The 18,629-nt window shown below is 35.1% G+C and overlaps 1 protein-coding gene across 4 annotated transcripts in view; it reads right to left on the bottom strand.

Moving 5' to 3' along the window:
* The window catches only part of esr2a (estrogen receptor 2a), a 30,273-nt gene extending 14,899 nt beyond the window's left edge, over positions 1-15,374 (bottom strand). The window contains exons 1-4 of one of the 4 annotated variants that reach the window (XM_067383636.1): positions 15,212-15,374; positions 9,542-9,694; positions 5,591-6,128; positions 5,314-5,480 (exon numbers count right to left, since the gene is read on the bottom strand). In XM_067383636.1, the coding sequence (XP_067239737.1) occupies positions 5,314-5,480; positions 5,591-6,090 (667 nt within the window). In that variant the 5' untranslated portion in view covers positions 6,091-6,128; positions 9,542-9,694; positions 15,212-15,374. The remainder of the gene's footprint in view (positions 1-5,313; positions 5,481-5,590; positions 6,129-9,541; positions 9,695-15,211) is intronic. The other 3 variants (XM_067383638.1, XM_067383637.1, XM_067383640.1) reach the window with 3 other exon arrangements.
* Between the last annotated feature and the right edge of the window lie 3,255 nt (positions 15,375-18,629).

The following is an 18,629-nucleotide window of genomic DNA, read 5'->3' as shown; positions in this document are numbered from 1 at the left end:
GACATCTATGGGAACAATATTCGTCACACAACTAAACATGATTCATCGTTTTCAAATACATCCGTATTCAACCTCCACACTACAACGCAAAGACGCCATTTTCAAATTTACCCATTTTGGAGAGCGTTTTCAAAAAATGCAGTCTCAGTGTGGACTAAATAATTTGAATGCTGAACATTCTATTCGTGTCAGTGGGAGATTTTCCAACTTTAATCTTAAATTTCAAAGAAGGGATTGACAAGTATTTTATTTACGTTACCAGTATTGTAAATTACATATAGGAATGAAACGGTTCTCGGTTAAATAAAAAACAAAACAAAAAACGAACCGTATCGTTCTTCACACTCGGTTCGGCACGCACTTGCACCGCGGTTCATCTCATTTCTGATGACGCATACGCATCTATAATATGGTTTGTAGAATATAAATAAAACAGACAGACAGAGTTAGGCTAATGTAGCCTATGTTTCTGTCGATGGATACGCATTCTGGCTTCCTCTAAACTGTATTCAGTGCGAGACGAGTGCCGCATGCTCTATATGAGCAGTAATTTTACGCCTTCATCACCCGTTGCTTATCTGTGTTTAAACTAAACTCATTTAAGTCCTGCCAATTTAAACATTCGAGTGCAAGGCGCGAAAGAGAACTTACGCGCGCGCTGTGAGAAGCGCGTGTACAGCGCGCAAATATTGAGGCCTCTTTCAAGTCTTGTGCTTAACGGACAAATTCACACAAAATTATATCAACATGCCCGTCTTTGCGAGTGTTATGTCTTAAGTGAACTTAAACGCACGTGTTCAGTATCAGTGCACTGATCCGTATATTATATCTTAAAGAGATAGCAGCCCTTGCGTTCCTGCTGTCTGAATGTGTTTTTAATGTTAATCAAACAAACAACAAAAGACAAGAAAATCACTCATTGCTCATGACTGAATAGTAACTTAATAATTTATAATGATTGATCTTTATTTTATTAATACAGTGAAGGTGACATGCAATGTTGTTTTACATTTTATTGCTTTAATCAATTTCTGTACCTGAAAACTGGATGAAAAACCTGAAAAGCTTTATTTATTTATATCTTTGCTTTACTGTATTTATTTGTGCTGTTTGATTATTTGTTCTTATTTTCTATATTTTTATGTGACAGTAGTATTTTTTTACCTGAACATAGCACATACCGAACCGTACTGAAACCATGAGCCTAAAACCATGATACAAACCAAATCTGAACCGTTGCACTCCTTTTTATATATATTAGTGGTGGGCATAGGTTAATTTTTTTAATCTAGATTAATCTCACTGTAATCTTGGAATTAATCTAGATTAAAATGGCTCATTTCTGCCGAAAACATTCAGAATATGTGTGCTAACCAAATAATGACTAAAAGTAATCCGCCATTTTGGCCGACAAAGCAGTCAGGAGTTAGAAGATTAACCTCGGTGGAGTTAAACTTGAAAAAAATGTGTATATTGACATCTTTCCGCGTTTGAAACAACATGTTCTCATGTTCATTCATGTTTATTTGATGCTATAAATGGACTCGTAGTAAGAGATGATCGTTTTATGAGCCTCTTGAGCTGAGGCGCTACAGCAATCTATCACGACCATGGTCACGACACATTAAAGAGCAACAAAACGGGTTTTATTGTTTAAATTTCTTAAAAACAACTACATAGTTTTAAAGCTGGGACTTTGTTTAATATCATAAGTAACCTGCTCTGTCTTGTCTGTCGATGTGTTGTCAGTATCCTCTTTGCTCCGCGATGTATTTTTCACTGTGTGTGGTGTGACAGCGCCACGGCTTGTCGGACAAAGCAACAGTAACTAAGGGGGGCGGGTCTTTGCGAAGGGTCAATTCGGCTAGGTATACAATACATCCGCGATAAAATATCAAGGTGAAAGTCATCATAGCTTGCGTAGTATAGACCCAGCTCCCAACCCAACTTTGAGAATAGATTAACGGCAATATTTTTTTTATCGCCCGATAAGAGTCTCACGTTAACACAGCACATTAACACCGATAACGGCCCACCACTAATATATATATATATATATATACAGTGCTTCCCACAGGTTTAAAATATACTTGCGGTGGGTAATGTTAGCTGGGCGAAAAATCCTCCTATTACCCACGGCACAAAAATGGTCTGCTACATGTGACAAACAAATAATGTGTGATTTTTAATAGTATTTTTATTTATTGAAATTAATTTTAATTACATAGCATATTACATTTAATTACATACTAATATTATGCATTATTATGCATTGTAAATTATGCAAAATTACAGCATTTAAATGGTTCTCCTTTTCCTATGTTCTCCTTGCTGTCATATAGTGTCTCTCTCAGTGAATGGGACAGATTTTACTAGTAAAATTTATAAAATGAATAATTTATGTGTCAAATAATGTTCTTAGTCTTTTCTTCCTGTGGGGCAGACTACAATAATTTACTATGAATTAAATACAATTTATTGTGTAACCAAAATACCAATAATGCCCAAAAGAATAATGAAAACTTAGCGTGTGACTATTAATTATTAACAAGCCCGAAATACACAGGCACTCTTATTTTGAAATGTCTGTACTCTGTACTATTGCAGGCTGATCCTTCAGATTATTACAATCGTCTAAAACATTTTATATAAAGGCCATGAAGTAGACTTTGGAATAATTCATTAACTTGAGTTCATTAGCAATCGCTTGGCATAAATATTTGCTTTTCATTGATTGAGAATCACACTGAAGCAATCTGAACATAGAGTCTGAAGCGCTGATGCGCTAGCTTGTAGAACGTCCCTTGTGACTTTGCAAAATGCAGCGCCCGTGGGAATGTTAGCGGTAGTAAACAGTTCTGACGCACACATAACGAGCAGGTACGAAACGACTAGTTATTCGATCGCGGATGGTTTCATTATCTTGCACGGATATAAAAGTATAAGAGGATAAAAATAATAAAAGCAAAAGTGTCTCCAAATATAATTTGGCGGCTGTTATTATACGTGGGCGGCCCGCCCAAGTAAAGTCTATGGGTCTCATTCATGAAACACGAGCAGAACGAATTTTTGTGTAAATCGTGTGTAAAGCGGTTCTGGCGTAAATTTTCGGATTCATTAAAATGTTCGTATTTTCCAAATGTTAGTTGGTACGAAAGAAATCTACACCTGCTCCCAGCCACGCGTAAATAGTGCGTTTAACATCCGAACGTTTTGCTCATTAATAAGGTTGCATTTTAATTCACCTTAATAAGGTACATTACACAGCATTTTGAAAAAATATTATATAGTAATTACATACGTTTTTTTCTTTTTACTTTTATTGTGAGAGCCAGTAATACATTTACATTTATTCATTTGGCAGACGCTTTTATCCAAAGCCACTTACAAGTGAGGAATACAACAAGCGAGTCGTCATGACGAGGCAAATAGACAAGAAGTGCTCATAATACAAGTTATAGGCAGTGCTCAGATTATTCTAAGCTACAATAGAGAGGGATTAGGGGAAGTGAAAGGATAGGAATAAGAAGGTTTTTTTTTTTTTTTTTTTTTTTTAAGATGAGGTATAAGATGAATAGCATCTGCAAACGGAGCACTTTAATCACTTTAATCCATAATCAAATGGATAGATTTCAATACGGTTGGGCAAACTAATGGCCCCTTATTTGTTATGGAAGTTGTTTCCTATAAAATGTCCAAAATCCTTTGTTTGGTGTCATATTATGATGCCCATGTAGTTGTCAGTCGGATTTAATGGGCGGGATTTATGGTAATTGAGAATGAGCGTGCACGCGCGTCCCATTTAAGACTAATTGGAATTCATTAACACACACACACATTTCACTATCACTTCTGACGTTTACGAAGTATTTGTGAATCAGGAGAAGAGTTTTCGGGAAGGTCTCTTTACATGCAAATCACTCACATATTTACTCGTATATTTACGAATGTTTCATGAGACCCATTGTGTGGGAAGCACTGATAGCATATATATATATATATATATATATATATATATATATATATATATATATATATATATATATATATATATATATATATATATATATATATATATATATATATATATATGCTATCAGTGGTGTGCAGCGGTGTTCTAAAATGAGGCAAACAATGACCTCAGTTTTTTATTTATTTTTATTTTTTTATAAATCAAATGTAAATTCATGTACGTTACTTTTAACGTTGTCACATTTTCCTCTTTAAATGAACATTACATTACATCAAAAAAGAAACCAAATACAATTATATTTTGTATTTTTACATTAACACTTTAATTAATGTTCTACTTATTAAAACCAAGTCAATCTCATCAAGTTAGTGTTTTAAGCATTTTTACATTTATTCCAAAATAATTACTAAAGGCAGTAACAATTTAACCCTCTATGGTATGCAATATATCAATGAGGAAACATTATTTGAGGTGTTTTTTCCTGCTTAACTGGACACTATAACAATATCAATAATTTAATTAATTTTTTTAAGTTAATTTAAATGTCTCAAAAACAAACTAAAAGACTATTTTGCCTGGAGACAACACTGTATCATAAAGGGCTAAACAATATATTTTATTTGTGTATTGATTTTCAGCTGTTCTTTTTAATAGTCAACTTATTTCGGATCATCAGTCATGCTCGGAAACACTCTGTCACAGACACAAAGATGTATCTTTAATTTCACAAAGCTGATTTCTCACTAAAACCCCCACAGTCATGATGTTTTCAGATCTTTTCATGTTTGATTTTGACATGAAATAAAGCAATGATATCTAAGTGGGTGAGCTGTTTACACACTTTTTAACTTAGTCTTCCCATTGACGCCATCATTTTGTTTATTCAGACTGATGCGCGGAACACGCCTGTAAACAAGAGGAGGGATTTATCACACAAACCAATCATATCCAGTCATAACCAATCATATCCAATCATAGCGCGATGGAGGCACTACCTCCTCTCACGTGACTTTCCCCAAATCATTCTCTATTACCCCCCACAAAACCCACCGCATGCTTTAAAGGCTCTGCTATAAGTCAATGAGGGGAGAGGAGGCATGAGAGACGCAGACTCCCGCTGTAACTTTACCTGCGGGTGTTGCTGTTGGACAGTGTTCCTTTAGAAAAACAAGTGACTTTTTATTGTCCCATTTTGTAATATTTGCATTGTTTTATTTTTATAATATGGATTATTTTCTCATCCTAATTTTTTGAGGAGGCACTGCCTCCCTTGCCTCCTCAGAGGAAACGCCCCTGATACATATATATAAAGAGAGAGAGAGAGAATGAGTGAGTGATACCTTGTATACTCCTCTTGAAGAAGGCTTTGCATCCTTCACACGACCACACACCATAATGGTACCCAGAGGCATAATCACTACAGACTGCACAGTAGTGCATGTCAGCTTTGCCTCTCGAAGAGGTAGAAGTCTCCTCTGCATCTGCTACCATCTTCACCAGTGGTTTTCTATGGAGGGGAGCAGACACATGTATCTGAGCGGCTTTAAAGCTAGTAATTAGACAGCCAGTATTATGCAATCATCTCAAATAAAAAAAAAGAATTGCGCTTCCACATACCTGTATTCCTCTTCGCCGTGATCATATGGTGTAAGTTCCGCCCAAGTCCCACCAGTTGGATGGTTTTGTTGTAATCGAGTCTGTTGTTGATGTAATGCAAGTGATGGAACTTGGCTATGAGGTGGCCAAAAGAAGGTGGGGCTTAGAGACTGCCGCACTGATGAGCAGTCGGACAGAGGCGATGTGCCGTAACCCAGCAGAGCGGGACTGCAGAAGGGCAGAGTGGTGAAGTCATGGCCGAGGTCTGTGTAGGGTGATGGGATACAGATGGGATGGCTCTCCACCGGCAGGGATGGAGAGGAGGAGTTAAAGATAGGTGAGAGGACGTGACCTCCCACCCTGCTGGAATCCACTTCCTGTAGCTGAAGCAGAGGGCTTTCTCCCTCTGGATACTCGGACATGGTGAAAGCAGACGAGTTCAGTGTTGTAGCATCATCAACAGGGAACTGTTGATGCATGTCATGTTGAATTCCTGAGTCATCAATACTGAAATGAGACATAGCCGATTGGATAATCGACAAGATGCTTTCAGTTTAAACTGAGAAATGAATAGAAAAAAATTGCAAATATGATTCATCCTATATTTGTTCTAGTGAGCAGTTATTTGCAGCTCTTACTTTTTAATCTCAAGAAAATAAGCACATTCAAATAATCAAGAAATAGGAAGGCCTTTGGAAGCAAAAGCATTAAAAAGGTTCAAAATCTAGCAAACAGAAATGGCCAAATTTGATATAACCATACATACCTCAAATGTATTCAAAAAATGACTATTAAGGTCTTTGGTGGTCTAGGCTTTTTAAATATTTTTCAATATCTGTGTTTTTCCACACACATTGTAAATGAGCAACCTTTTACAGCAGAAAAACTGTTAATATTTTAGCCTGTTAGAGGGGGCCTTAAAAAATTTGTTGGACTCTCAAGTGAAAAGGTTGAGAACGAAAATATGGGTGAACAGAAGGCAAAGCCAGAAAGGTAAATACAGTATTTTTTGGGAAAATAGTCTCTTGTTATATTTAGGGATCCTTGGCATCAAAAAGCTTCCACACTAGAAGATATAGGTTCAGAAATATTGCCACTGCTTAGTCATATACTTAAAAGTTAGGTGAACGTGTTTCATTCCATAACCGTTACTACAGTGGGTACGGAAAGTATTCAGACCCCCTTAAATTTTTCACTCTTTGTTATATTGCAGCCATTTGCTTAAATCATTTAAGTTCATTTTTTGCACACAGCACCCCATATTGACAGAAAAAACACAGAATTGTTGACATTTTTGCAGATTTATTAAAAAAGTAAAACTGAAATATCACATGGTCCTAAGTATTCAGACCCTTTGCTGTGACACTCATATATTTAACTCAGGTGCTGTCCATTTCTTCTGATCATCCTTGAGATGGTTCTACACCTTCATTTGAGTCCAGCTGTGTTTGATTATACTTATTCGGACTTGATTAGGAAAGCCACACACCTGTCTATGCATGTGCATGTCAGAGCAAATGAGAATCATGAGGTCAAAGGAACTGCCTGAAGAGCTCAGAGACAGAATTGTGGCAAGGCACAGATCTGGCCATGGTTACAAAAAAATTTCTGCTGCACTTAAGGTTCCTAAGAGCACAGTGGCCTCCATAATCCTTAAATGGAAGACGTTTGGGACGACCAGAACCCTTCCTAGAGCTGGCCGTCTGGCCAAACTGAGCTATCGGGGGAGAAGAGCCTTGGTGAGAGGTAAAGAAGAACCCAAAGATCACTGTGGCTGAGCTCCAGAGATGCAGTCGGGAGATGGGAGAAAGTTGTAGAAAGTCAACCATCACTGCAGCCCTCCACCAGTCGGTGCTTTATGGCTCTCCTCAGTGCAAGACGCATGAAAGCCCACATGGAGTTTGCCAAGATGGTGAGAAATAAGATTCTCTGGTCTGATGAGATCAAGATAGAACTTTTTGGCCTTAATTCTAAGCGGTATGTATGGAGAAAACCAGGCACTGCTCATCACCTGTCCAATACAGTCCCAACAGTGAAGCATGGTGGTGGCAGCATCAAGCTGTGGGGGTGTTTTTCAGCTGCAGGGACAGGACGACTGGTTGCAATCGAGGGAAAGATGAATGCGGCCAAGTACAGGGATATCCTGGACGAAAACCTTCTCCAGAGTGCTCAGGACCTCAAACTGGGCCGAAGGTTTACCTTCCAACAAGACAATGACCTTAAGCACACAGCTAAAATAACAAATGAGTGGCTTCACAACAACTCTGTGACTGTTCTTGAATGGCCCAGCCAGTGCCCTGACTTAAACCCAATTGAGCATCTCTGGAGAGACCTAAAAATGGCTGTCCACCAACGTTTAACATCCAACCTGACAGAACTGGAGAGGATCCGCAAGGAGGAATGGCAGAGGATCCCCAAATCCAGGTGTGAAAAACTTGTTGCATCTTTCCCAAAAAGACTCATGGCTGTATTAGATCAAAAGGGTGCTTCTAATATATACTGAGCAAAGGGTCTGAATACTTAGGACCATGTGATATTTCAGTTTTTCTTTTTTAATAAATCTGCAAAAATATCAACAATTCTGTGTTTTTCTGTCAATATGGGGTGCTGTGTGTACATTAATGAGGAAAAAAAAAAGAACTTAAATGATTTTAGCAAATGGCTGCAATATAACAAAGAGCGGAAAAAATTAAGGGGGTCTGAATACTTTCCGTACTCACTGTATATTGTGTATTTTCACAGAGCCGGAATGCAGTATTCACCAATCAGCATCCAGGACCGAGTGAAAAGTTTGATAAGTGGTCTGTAAGATTTTACAAATATTTTTGAAAGTCTCTTATGCTCACTGATGTAAAAATACAGTAAAAGCAGTAAAACAGTAATATTGTGAAATGTTACACATTTTTCTATATTAAAATAATTTATAATGTAATTTATTCCTGTGATGACAAAACTGAATTTTCAGCATCATTATTCAGAGCTTCAGTGTCACATGATCCTTCAGAAATCATTCTAATATGCTGATTTGGTCCTCAAGAAACATTTCAGTTGTGTTGCTCAATTTTTTTGTGGAAACTGCGATACATTTGTTTCCATGATTCCTTGATTTATATAACAGCATTTATTTTGAAATAGTTTTTTTGTAACAATGTAAAGGTCTTTACTGACACTTTTGATCAATTTAAACCATCCATGCTGAATAAAAGTATTAAATAAACCAGACAAAAGGAGTTGCTGTGCAGCGGAGAGCCGTGACAGGATGCATCCTTAAGTTAATGATTACCGGCAAGTCATTCATAGTGCAGAATGGGTGACAAGACTGGATTGAGGAAGATTAGATTATTACACACTGTGTTCCACCAAAAAATATGAAAAATTCAATTAAATCCCACTTTATGTAAATATTTTCAACTTAATCTTATACTTTATCTCATAACAAATGCAAAAAGTGTTCTGGCACCATGCTGATCTGTCTACACATCATTTACATTCAAATGTATTTGGCAGATGATTCTATCTGAGGTGAATTACGTTGCATTCAAGGTATACTTTTTATCTGTTGATGCATTCCCTGGATTGACTTCGACATTGCTAGCTGTAGAGCATTGCCATGCTCTACAGGAACGCTCATAAAGCTGGTCTCACAACATTTTAATAGCAGATGTTTGTTTTAAAGCTTGTGAACAGTGAAAAAGCATCTGCGTGTCTTGCATATCTGCCTATTTTAGGCTAGTTAATTCAGCCTGTTGGATACAGCTCAGTGACAGTACAAATCTTGGTTGCATTCAAAGAGGCCTAAAGATCAGCCTCAGAAACATTTACATTTTTCTTACTCTGAATATCAATTAAATTGAATCAAGGCATAATAAAGATACATTTTTATTTCGCTCTGCTGTTTGCAGTGCTGTCTTTCTAATGGTTCATGTTAGTTCTCACAATTTTAACACAGAAGTCTGTTAAAGTGACTCTTACCTACACAGTATTGTAGACTGTACTTGCGAGAGAGGCAGTTAGCCACAACGTCTCCTCGGACTGCCAATGTTGAGTCAGCTGAGGACTTTTGAACCCTCGTTTCAGCACAGACAGGCAACTGGCCAAAACATACCCTGCACAGAGCACAAGTACCTGCAAAATGACAGAAAGGAAATTATGTGATGAGTCATAAAGCAACCTATGATGTGAACAGCAAACATTCAATTTAACAAAATGGTAAAAATTATTATTTTTATTTACTATTTTTATAAAAAATATAATTAATATTTTATTCCTTTCATTTATTATTATTATTATTGCAATTATTAAATGATTAAATAATTACTATAATATGTTTTGAAATTAACTGATAATTCAAAATCCAAAACTAAAGGCACTTATTACCTCTTTTTCTATCAGCATGACAAGTCAAAGATGTCAAATTAATTATATACTTTCATATCACATGCTGTAAAAAATGTTTGTAATTTTACAGAAAAATACTAACTTATAAAATGCTTCAGTAAAAACCTGATAATGTAAGTTACCTTATTGTACACAGAGGAAAACTGTAAATGGATTAACATTGCATTGTTTGTAATTTTACTATAAAATATTGTCAAATGTATATTTTTGTAAATAAATATGATGAATTACATGAATATCATAATGTGTAAAACAGTAAAAGCTGTGACATATCACAAATTATTGTGTTTTATTTAAAAAGTTTTGCTTGTTTTATATTTTTGTTCTCTGTAATGTATATTAGGATGTTTTGTGTGATACAGGCAGTAATGTTTCCGGTGAATTTTTGACAACCACAGCTGCTGTTTTTTTGTGTAAATTTAACAGGACATTTTTACAGTGCAGGTAGTGGTATTTTTTTAAGTTTGGTAATTTTAACATATTAAAGTACTAAATATCCATTTAGTAACTTAAAGGGTTAGTTCACCCAAATATGAAATTTCTCTTGTTAATTACTCACCCTCATGTCGTTCCAAACCCGTAAGACCTTTGTTCATCTTCGGAAAAATAAATTAATATATTTTTGATAAAATCTGAGTTTGTTTTTTGTTTTTTTTATTTATCCCCCATAGAAAGCAAAGTAAATACCACATTCAAGGTAAAACCTTACCAATTCCAATCCACATCAATCTTAATAACTACTATTAATATTGTTTTTAATCATTTATAAGTGATATATAATTGTTCATGAAGGCTGGAAATGAAGAATGCCCTATATTCAGGTGTGCAGAATTATTAGGCAGGTTTTCTTTTACAGATAAAATGAGCCAAAAAAGAGATTTAACTCAGACTGAAAAGTCAAAAATTATTAAATACTCATGAGAAGGACGCAATACTAATGTAATGCTAGAAATTGCAAAGTTAAAGCATGACCATTGGACAGTGAAATGCTCATTGGGTCAGCTGGGTCATACAAAAACAGCTGGAGAAGAAAAGACACGTTAACTGCAAAATAATTAAGAATTAAGGTGAAGAATTAAGTGTGAAACCACCAGGAACCCTTTAGTCTCCAGCGCCACCATTTCCCAGTACTGAAACCTACCTGGAGTCTTCAGAAGTGTGAGGTGTCAGGATCTCAGAGACTTAGGTTAGGTGAAGAATCCTAAAAAGCGACCTGCTCTTAATAAGAATCACAAGCTGAAGTGTTATGAAGTACATGAAGACTGGGTTTTTATAGGCCTTATAGACAGACAGCTTGAGAGTGACTCCTGAAGGACCAGCACCACATCCTCTTGTACCACTGTTTGAAGAATTTATCTTCCAGAATCTGGCAGTAAGGTGTGGGAGTTCACTTTTAGTCCATCTCTTATCCTGAAATGTCCATCTTGCAGAGATGGACTAAATGATCTTCCAAAACTTACTGCCAGATTCTGGAAGATAAATTCTTCAAACAGTGGTACAAGAGGATGTGGTGCTGGTCCTTCAGGAGTCACTCTCAAGCTGTCTGTCTATAAGGCCTATAAAAACCCAGTCTTCATGTACTTCATAACACTTCAGCTTGTGATTCTTATTAAGAGCGGGTCATTTTTTAGGATTCTTCACCTAACCTAAGTCTCTGAGATCCTGACACCTCACACTTCTGAAGACTCCAGGTAGGTTTCAGTACTGGGAAATGGTGGCGCTGGAGACTAAAGGGTTCCTGATGGTTTCACACTTAATTCTTCACGTTAATTCTTAATTATTTTGCAGTTAACGTGTCTTTTCTTCTCCAGCTGTTTTTGTATGACCCAGCTGACCCAATGAGCATTTCACTGTCCAATGGTCATGCTTTAACTTTTCAATTTCTAGTATTACATTAGTATTGCGTCCTTCTCATGAGTATTTAATAATTTTTGACTTTTCAGTCTGAGTTAAATCTCTTTTTTGGCTCATTTTATCTGTAAAAGAAAACCTGCCTAATAATTCTGCACACCTGAATATAGGGCATTCTTCATTTCCAGCCTTCATGAACAATTATATATCACTTATAAATTATTAAAAACAATATTAATAGTAGTTATTAAGATTGATGTGGATTGGAATTGGTAAAATGTGCTTGGAAAAAAAAAAATCAGAAAATCAACTTGCCTAATAATTCTGCACTCCCTTTAATAATAATAATAATAATAATAGTAATAGTGTATATAATTGTTAAAATAGTGACTACAGTGGTTCAACCTTAATGTTATGAAGCGACAAAAAATCTTTGGATCTCTGGATGTAAACAGCATAGGAGAATGACAGGGGAGAGAAGAAACTGTTGAATAAAGTCGTTATTTTTGTTTTGTTTTTGCGCACAAAAACTCTTCTCGTCGCTTCATAACATTACGGTTGAACCACTGTAGTCACGTTCACTATTTTAACACTGTTTTTGCTACTTTTCTGGACCTTGGATTTTTCTAATTATGTTGCTTTCTATGGGGGATTTAAAAAAAACTCGGATTTCATCAAAAATATCTTAATTTGTGTTCCAAAGATGAATGAAGGTCTTACTGGTGTGGAACGACATGAGGGTGAGTAATTCATTATGTAAATTTCATTTTTTGTTGAACTAACCCTTTAATATGAACCTCAGAAATGTCACTACGAGGATGACTTTTTCAGCAGACCATGTTTAAATAAAATTACCTATCTATAACGAACACTAACAGTACTCTGTTCATTCCCACCATTATGATAATGGAGAGACTAGTCTTCCCATTAAAAACCCAGTAACCTCAAACTCCTAATTCTTCTGAGAAGAGGCTAAGAAAGACTAAGACAGAATAGAAGACAGAGAGAAGGAGGAGACTTGGAAAGCAGGAGAGACTGAATCTGCCTGCATCAACTCTCTACTGACAACCGGTCTGGCATGATGCATTCTCTTGAGGCAAAAGAGCGCCCGGCCACCGGCCAGCAGTGCATACCAAAAACAAAAGCCCAAGGCCACGGTGTGATCTCCCCTCTCCAGCTTCCCTCACTCCCTTCTCTGGCGGAAAACGGATAACGGAAAGAAGGAGCGACGGAAACCATGCCCTGTGCAGGAGTGGTGGGAACAAGGGGGAAGACCACCTCCGAGCCTGACACAAACCTTCAAGACTATGAACCTTTTCTAATAATATAGAGCACTTAAAAATGGAGTGCTATAATATATTTTATAAAATGGATAGTTAGTATTGATGAGCCGCATTCGGAGCCATTGTAAATTACTCTACAATCATACACCAGTGACCTCATTAAAATAAATATGTTTATGGACTAACCATTTTATAAAAGTAATAAGCCCCGTGAAGCCATGGTTTACAATGAATTTAGAACAGCTAAGGGGGGTTTTCGTCATGGGGTTTATTGCTTTAATAAATGTTCCTGTAGTTTAAACAGAAGAGCATGATGCTAAGGTTAGGGTGGTCATAGTTTCGAATCCCAGGAAAAGCAAGAACTGATATAACGTATAGTTTGAATGCAAAGGTTCTTTGGATAAAATCAACTGCCAAATACATAAACAGAAAACGTATGTGCATTTTCATAAGGTGTTCATAAGGTAGATCTGCTTTTACTAGACCATAGTCACTGCGCAAAATGTATTCCTTATTTCTTCAATGAATGCTACAAACTATGATCATAATTACTGGAAAACTCAGCAGAGATGCAGCAATCCCATTGTGACTATATTTCTCTGTACCAATTTACAGTATATTGTTCAATATCAGGATTTTGCATTGATCATAATCATTGATATACTGGCAACACAGATGAACGTCATGTCGCACTGATACAAAAATAGTGTGTCTGTGTGTGTGTATACACAAACAATATATACATACATACCTACATATAATTTTATGATAACTTTTTTTTTTATTTTTATCATTAAAAAAACAAATGAACTACAAAAAAAATATATTTTTAAGGCAAAAGAAAAAAAAAAGATTATATAATTTTAGTTTTTTTTTTTTTAACTTCTATTTTCTCCTGCAGGAGTTTACACGACCTCTTAATAAGAAAAAAAAAAATGTTTGTTCAGTTTAAAGGGAAAGTTAAAATATCCTATTTATTTGAGAGTGGATAAAAGCCTCTTTGACACAGCGTGGCTGTTATTTAAAAAACCCCACTGACAGTCTTTAGCTGTTCTTATCAAGTTTGAATAGTTAAAATTACACATACTGTGTAAAAGTAGATGTATTACTGATGGATAGACCCGTGTCTTTACTACACCTAACAGTAGCTGACACTCTTTCTTACTGTACAACAATAGTTTATGAGAAAATTGTATATTTAATGTCACCGCTTGCTGAAGTCACAAGATCACAGATAACTGACATCACTGCTGACTTTTAGATTTTCAAGTAATTTATAAGTAATCTATTTGACCAGTGGTTTATCAGCTTATATCAACTATACATAATTTTAAATGTGGCAAAAATGCAGCAGGTCAGCATTAAAGTAGCCCATTCAGTGAATAAACAATTTGAAGCAGGTTTATGTGCTGTTATATTTGTCATTTTTGCCTCATTCATTAAAAAACAAAAATAAACAAACGTAATTTTAAGTAATGGTATTACACTACATTATATATACAGTTAAAATCACTGGAGGGTATTTTTAATTATTTTGATTAATTAACTGTTCGTGTTTCAAGAAGGCTACTGACCTTCATTGTGTCAGTTATAATATGAATATTTATCAGTTTTAAACAGTCCTCATTTGTCTACTAGACACATTTCAAAACAGTCAAGTTTCTTAAATGTCCATTCATTTACAGACCGTAATGCAGTATATGTATGTGCATGTATAGCCTAGGCCTACTTTAATGTATTATTTAGTAGGCTATTATTGAAACCACCGCTAACTGTATAAAATAACTGTCAAATATAGCCTAATAACAATATATACATCATCATCAATATTTTATAACGAGTAGTTTCCTAAAATAAGGTTGAGAAAATATCAAGGCTTGGGTTGTTGAGCGTTAAACCTTTCATCCTCATGCCGAGTGAAAGTGAATGAATATGATGTTCTGCAATCTGCATAATTCCATTCATCAACCTGCTAACGTCATTTTAGACTGACCAGTGCACACGTAAGCATATACTGTAATCGAGCACACGCGCTGAATGAAATTAAACACTGCTATCCAATTGAATTGATATAGGGCGAAAGTTTACCCACAATTACAAACATACCTACCTGTTGCAATCGATGTCAGCAGATGGTCCACTGTAAGGCTTGATTTCTGAGTCGATAAGTATCCCAAATGAGAATTTTATGGCTTGATTTGATCGCTGGTAAAAGCCTGTGTAAGAAGAAACGGCCAGTGTTTTGATAAACTGTCAGGATACTTGTTAAAATGTGCTCTGCTCCGTCTGTCACTGAACGCTCGTACTTATTTGAGAGTCTTTACGTCATTGACCACACCCACCTGAATCACCTCCTCCTGCCTTCTGAACATCTGCTTTTCACGCGCTCTGTGTGTACTCTGTAGGTTACAAACCTGATCCTTGTTGGATCATTCCTGTTATGCAATATATTTTAAACAATGTATAAAATAAAAATAAATAAATAATATTATATATATATATATATATATATATATATATATATATATATATATATATATATATATATATATATATATATATATATATATATATATATATGCTTATATATAATATAATATATAAAATTATTATATATATATGCTTGTGAAGTCATTTAAAAGGAAAGTATTTTAAAAGTCTTTCACAAATATGTTCTGGTCAAATAATAAAGAACAACAAATAAAGAAATAAAGAATAAAAATAAAGAGTTTTCTATTTTAATAAATTTAAAAATGTAATTTATTCCTGTGATGAATTTTCAGCATCATTACTCCAGTCTTTAATGTCACATGATCCAGAAATCATTCTAATATGCTGACTTGCAGTTTAAGAAAAAGTTATTATCATTATTATCAATGTTGAAAACCATTTTTGCTGCTTAACATTTCAAGAAGAGAAAAACAAACAAATGATCACTAAATAAAACAATATTAAAACTATTTTGACTGAAAAAAAAAAAAAAAAAAAATTAAGATGAGAGTTTCCAGTTTAGAAATTTCTAAGTTTTAGTTGTTAGAAATTAATGTAGCCTACATGGAAAAAAAAGGCAACATCCACAAACCAAAGAAGTGATTTTTATCCCTATGGTGAAAATCAAGTTTTTTACATTGTTTATATGTCTGTTGTGTTTTTAATATGGTTTAAGACAAACCATGTGCAAATTCATAAGTCAACACCATTGCTGAGTATTTTCTCTTTAAAACTGCAGTAATCTAAAGACAGTTTCAAAACAGGGTTTGAAATTGCTGGTGTTTGTGACATCATAACCTACCTTGTAGCCAATAACATCAACGTGCTGCATGCTTTAGCATATCATTAACCATGAGTCTCAAGAAGCCAGGTTATCCTGGTATATTTTTCTGTTGATATAAATAATTGGGTATATTTAGCAATATAGTGGGTGCATGATGTATATAACTATGTTATGATGAACTAAATGCCTTTCTCCACTGACGCTCTAATGTGATCAAAGCGTTTCTAAAGATACTGATTTTTAGAAGACAGATGTCTGAGTTGCGAATGGGAACATAGTTTGTGAAACATTAGCAACACATTATTAGCAGCTGTTTGATAATGTAGTCAAGCAAAAGGTTAATCATATTAATTAATGTCACGTGTCTGACGTTGTAAAATGCGACATTGTGCAGCGTTTACCTCAGTAAGTTAACCGAGTGGATCTCTGAGCTCATGCGAGTGAGCGGAGGCGGGGCTAATTAGCACTTTCATAGATCCGCGTATAATAAATGAAGCAAGGGTGTAGAGTTACATTCAAGCTATTTTAAGGCATGAAAAATTGTTTAAATGTGTTACTTTGATGATCAAAGATGAGTTTTAAGGGATAAAATTATTGACTACAGGGGGACTTTAAATTCACCCCTGATTTACATAATTTTGAGTGTAATATTTTGTTAAACCAGGGAAATAAATGATTGCTACATTACAATGAACGGCAGACTCACTGGAATGACCTCTCTCCCAAAGTATTATAATCCAATCTACTTAATTTATAAGCACTACACCACAGATTACACACAAACTAGAATGATTTTTCATGTCTTATATGATAAGGATAGCAAATGTGAACTCTGAAAATTACTTGGGTAACACCATTATAATGTCCTTGTTACATTAAATGTTATACTAATAACAATAAATTATGCAACTCTAATCCTATCCCTATAGTAAGTACATGTCGTTAATTAATATTACTCTGTACTTAAAAATATAATTACAGTGTAACAAGGACACCTTAAAATAAGGTAACCATTACTTGGTAAAAGGTTTTTTATGGAGAACTTGCAAAAAAGCATAAATTCTGATCTTTCAGCTGACTGGTTATTAACAAGCAAACTTTATGCAAGTACACATGCTGACAATGACTGAAAACCCATTAATTAAATTATAAAGACAAAATCAACATTGCAGGGATTGTGTGCACCCTCTTTTTATATGTACATTCACTAAATATGATAATAAAAAAATATAATAATAATAATAGGTTATACAGATATATTGAATCACACAAGGAACATTTTTCATACATTCCCTGTTTTAACTCACTAATCAAATACACAGTGCAAGCAATCCTGTCTGATTTAGGTTGCAGTGGGGCAAAGCTTGACACAAACTGCTTAGTTACTCAAACTTGACAACAACTATCAAAACGAATATGCTGATGATATGAAGAATGTGCAATTTCAGCACAATTTACAAAAGGTTCATCCAATAAAACCCAGGCCTGTCATTTCATTTATGTAACTGAAGATAATGCTTTTTTTTTGTGTTGGTTGTCCAGCATGTTTAACCAAATGGCCAAAGACAATGTAGGGAAGAAAAACAAACTAAATAAAAGCATATTTAGCAGCACAAATAAAAGACAAACAAATAATTTAAGTGGAGAAGCAGGTTTGATGTTGGCCTATTTACAGTTCATAGTTCTTGGACCTCAGGGAATGGAAGTGAATGGTAGTAAATTGTGCCCTTTAACAAGGCCTCACAATGCACTGTAATGGTTCTGTAAATGTGGCAAGGTAGAGTCATCACCACGGGAGACCACGGCTTTAAGCAGAAGCACAGACAAAATACTTTTCTCCCACTTTCTCTGTGCACCTGCATTCAGGATGCCAGATAACCAGCCATGTAGCCTGCTGAGATGATTGCCCCTTTTACTCTTTGCATCTCTCAAGCCCCAGCTCTCAGAGTTCTGCTAGTACATGTCTGGTGATTACAGCTAGCTTGCCATCCACGGGAGCCTAATGTATTTGTTGTGTCCCAAATTATGAATAATCACGACTCACCTCTTGCCATCAATCTAGCAATTATATATATATATATATATATATATATATATATATATATATATATATATATATATATATATATATATATATATATATATATATATACACACACAAGTACATTTATAACACTACACTTTATATTACCTTGGCATAGAATTACAGAAAACATATTGGTTATGTATGTAACCCCCTGAAGGAGGGAATGGA

The sequence above is a fragment of the Chanodichthys erythropterus genome, chromosome 4 (genome assembly GCF_024489055.1).
Source record: "Chanodichthys erythropterus isolate Z2021 chromosome 4, ASM2448905v1, whole genome shotgun sequence".
Taxonomy (NCBI): Eukaryota; Metazoa; Chordata; class Actinopteri; order Cypriniformes; family Xenocyprididae; genus Chanodichthys; species Chanodichthys erythropterus.
Note: the sequence above shows the minus strand (reverse complement) of the source record. Positions and strands in the feature narration are given on the sequence as shown.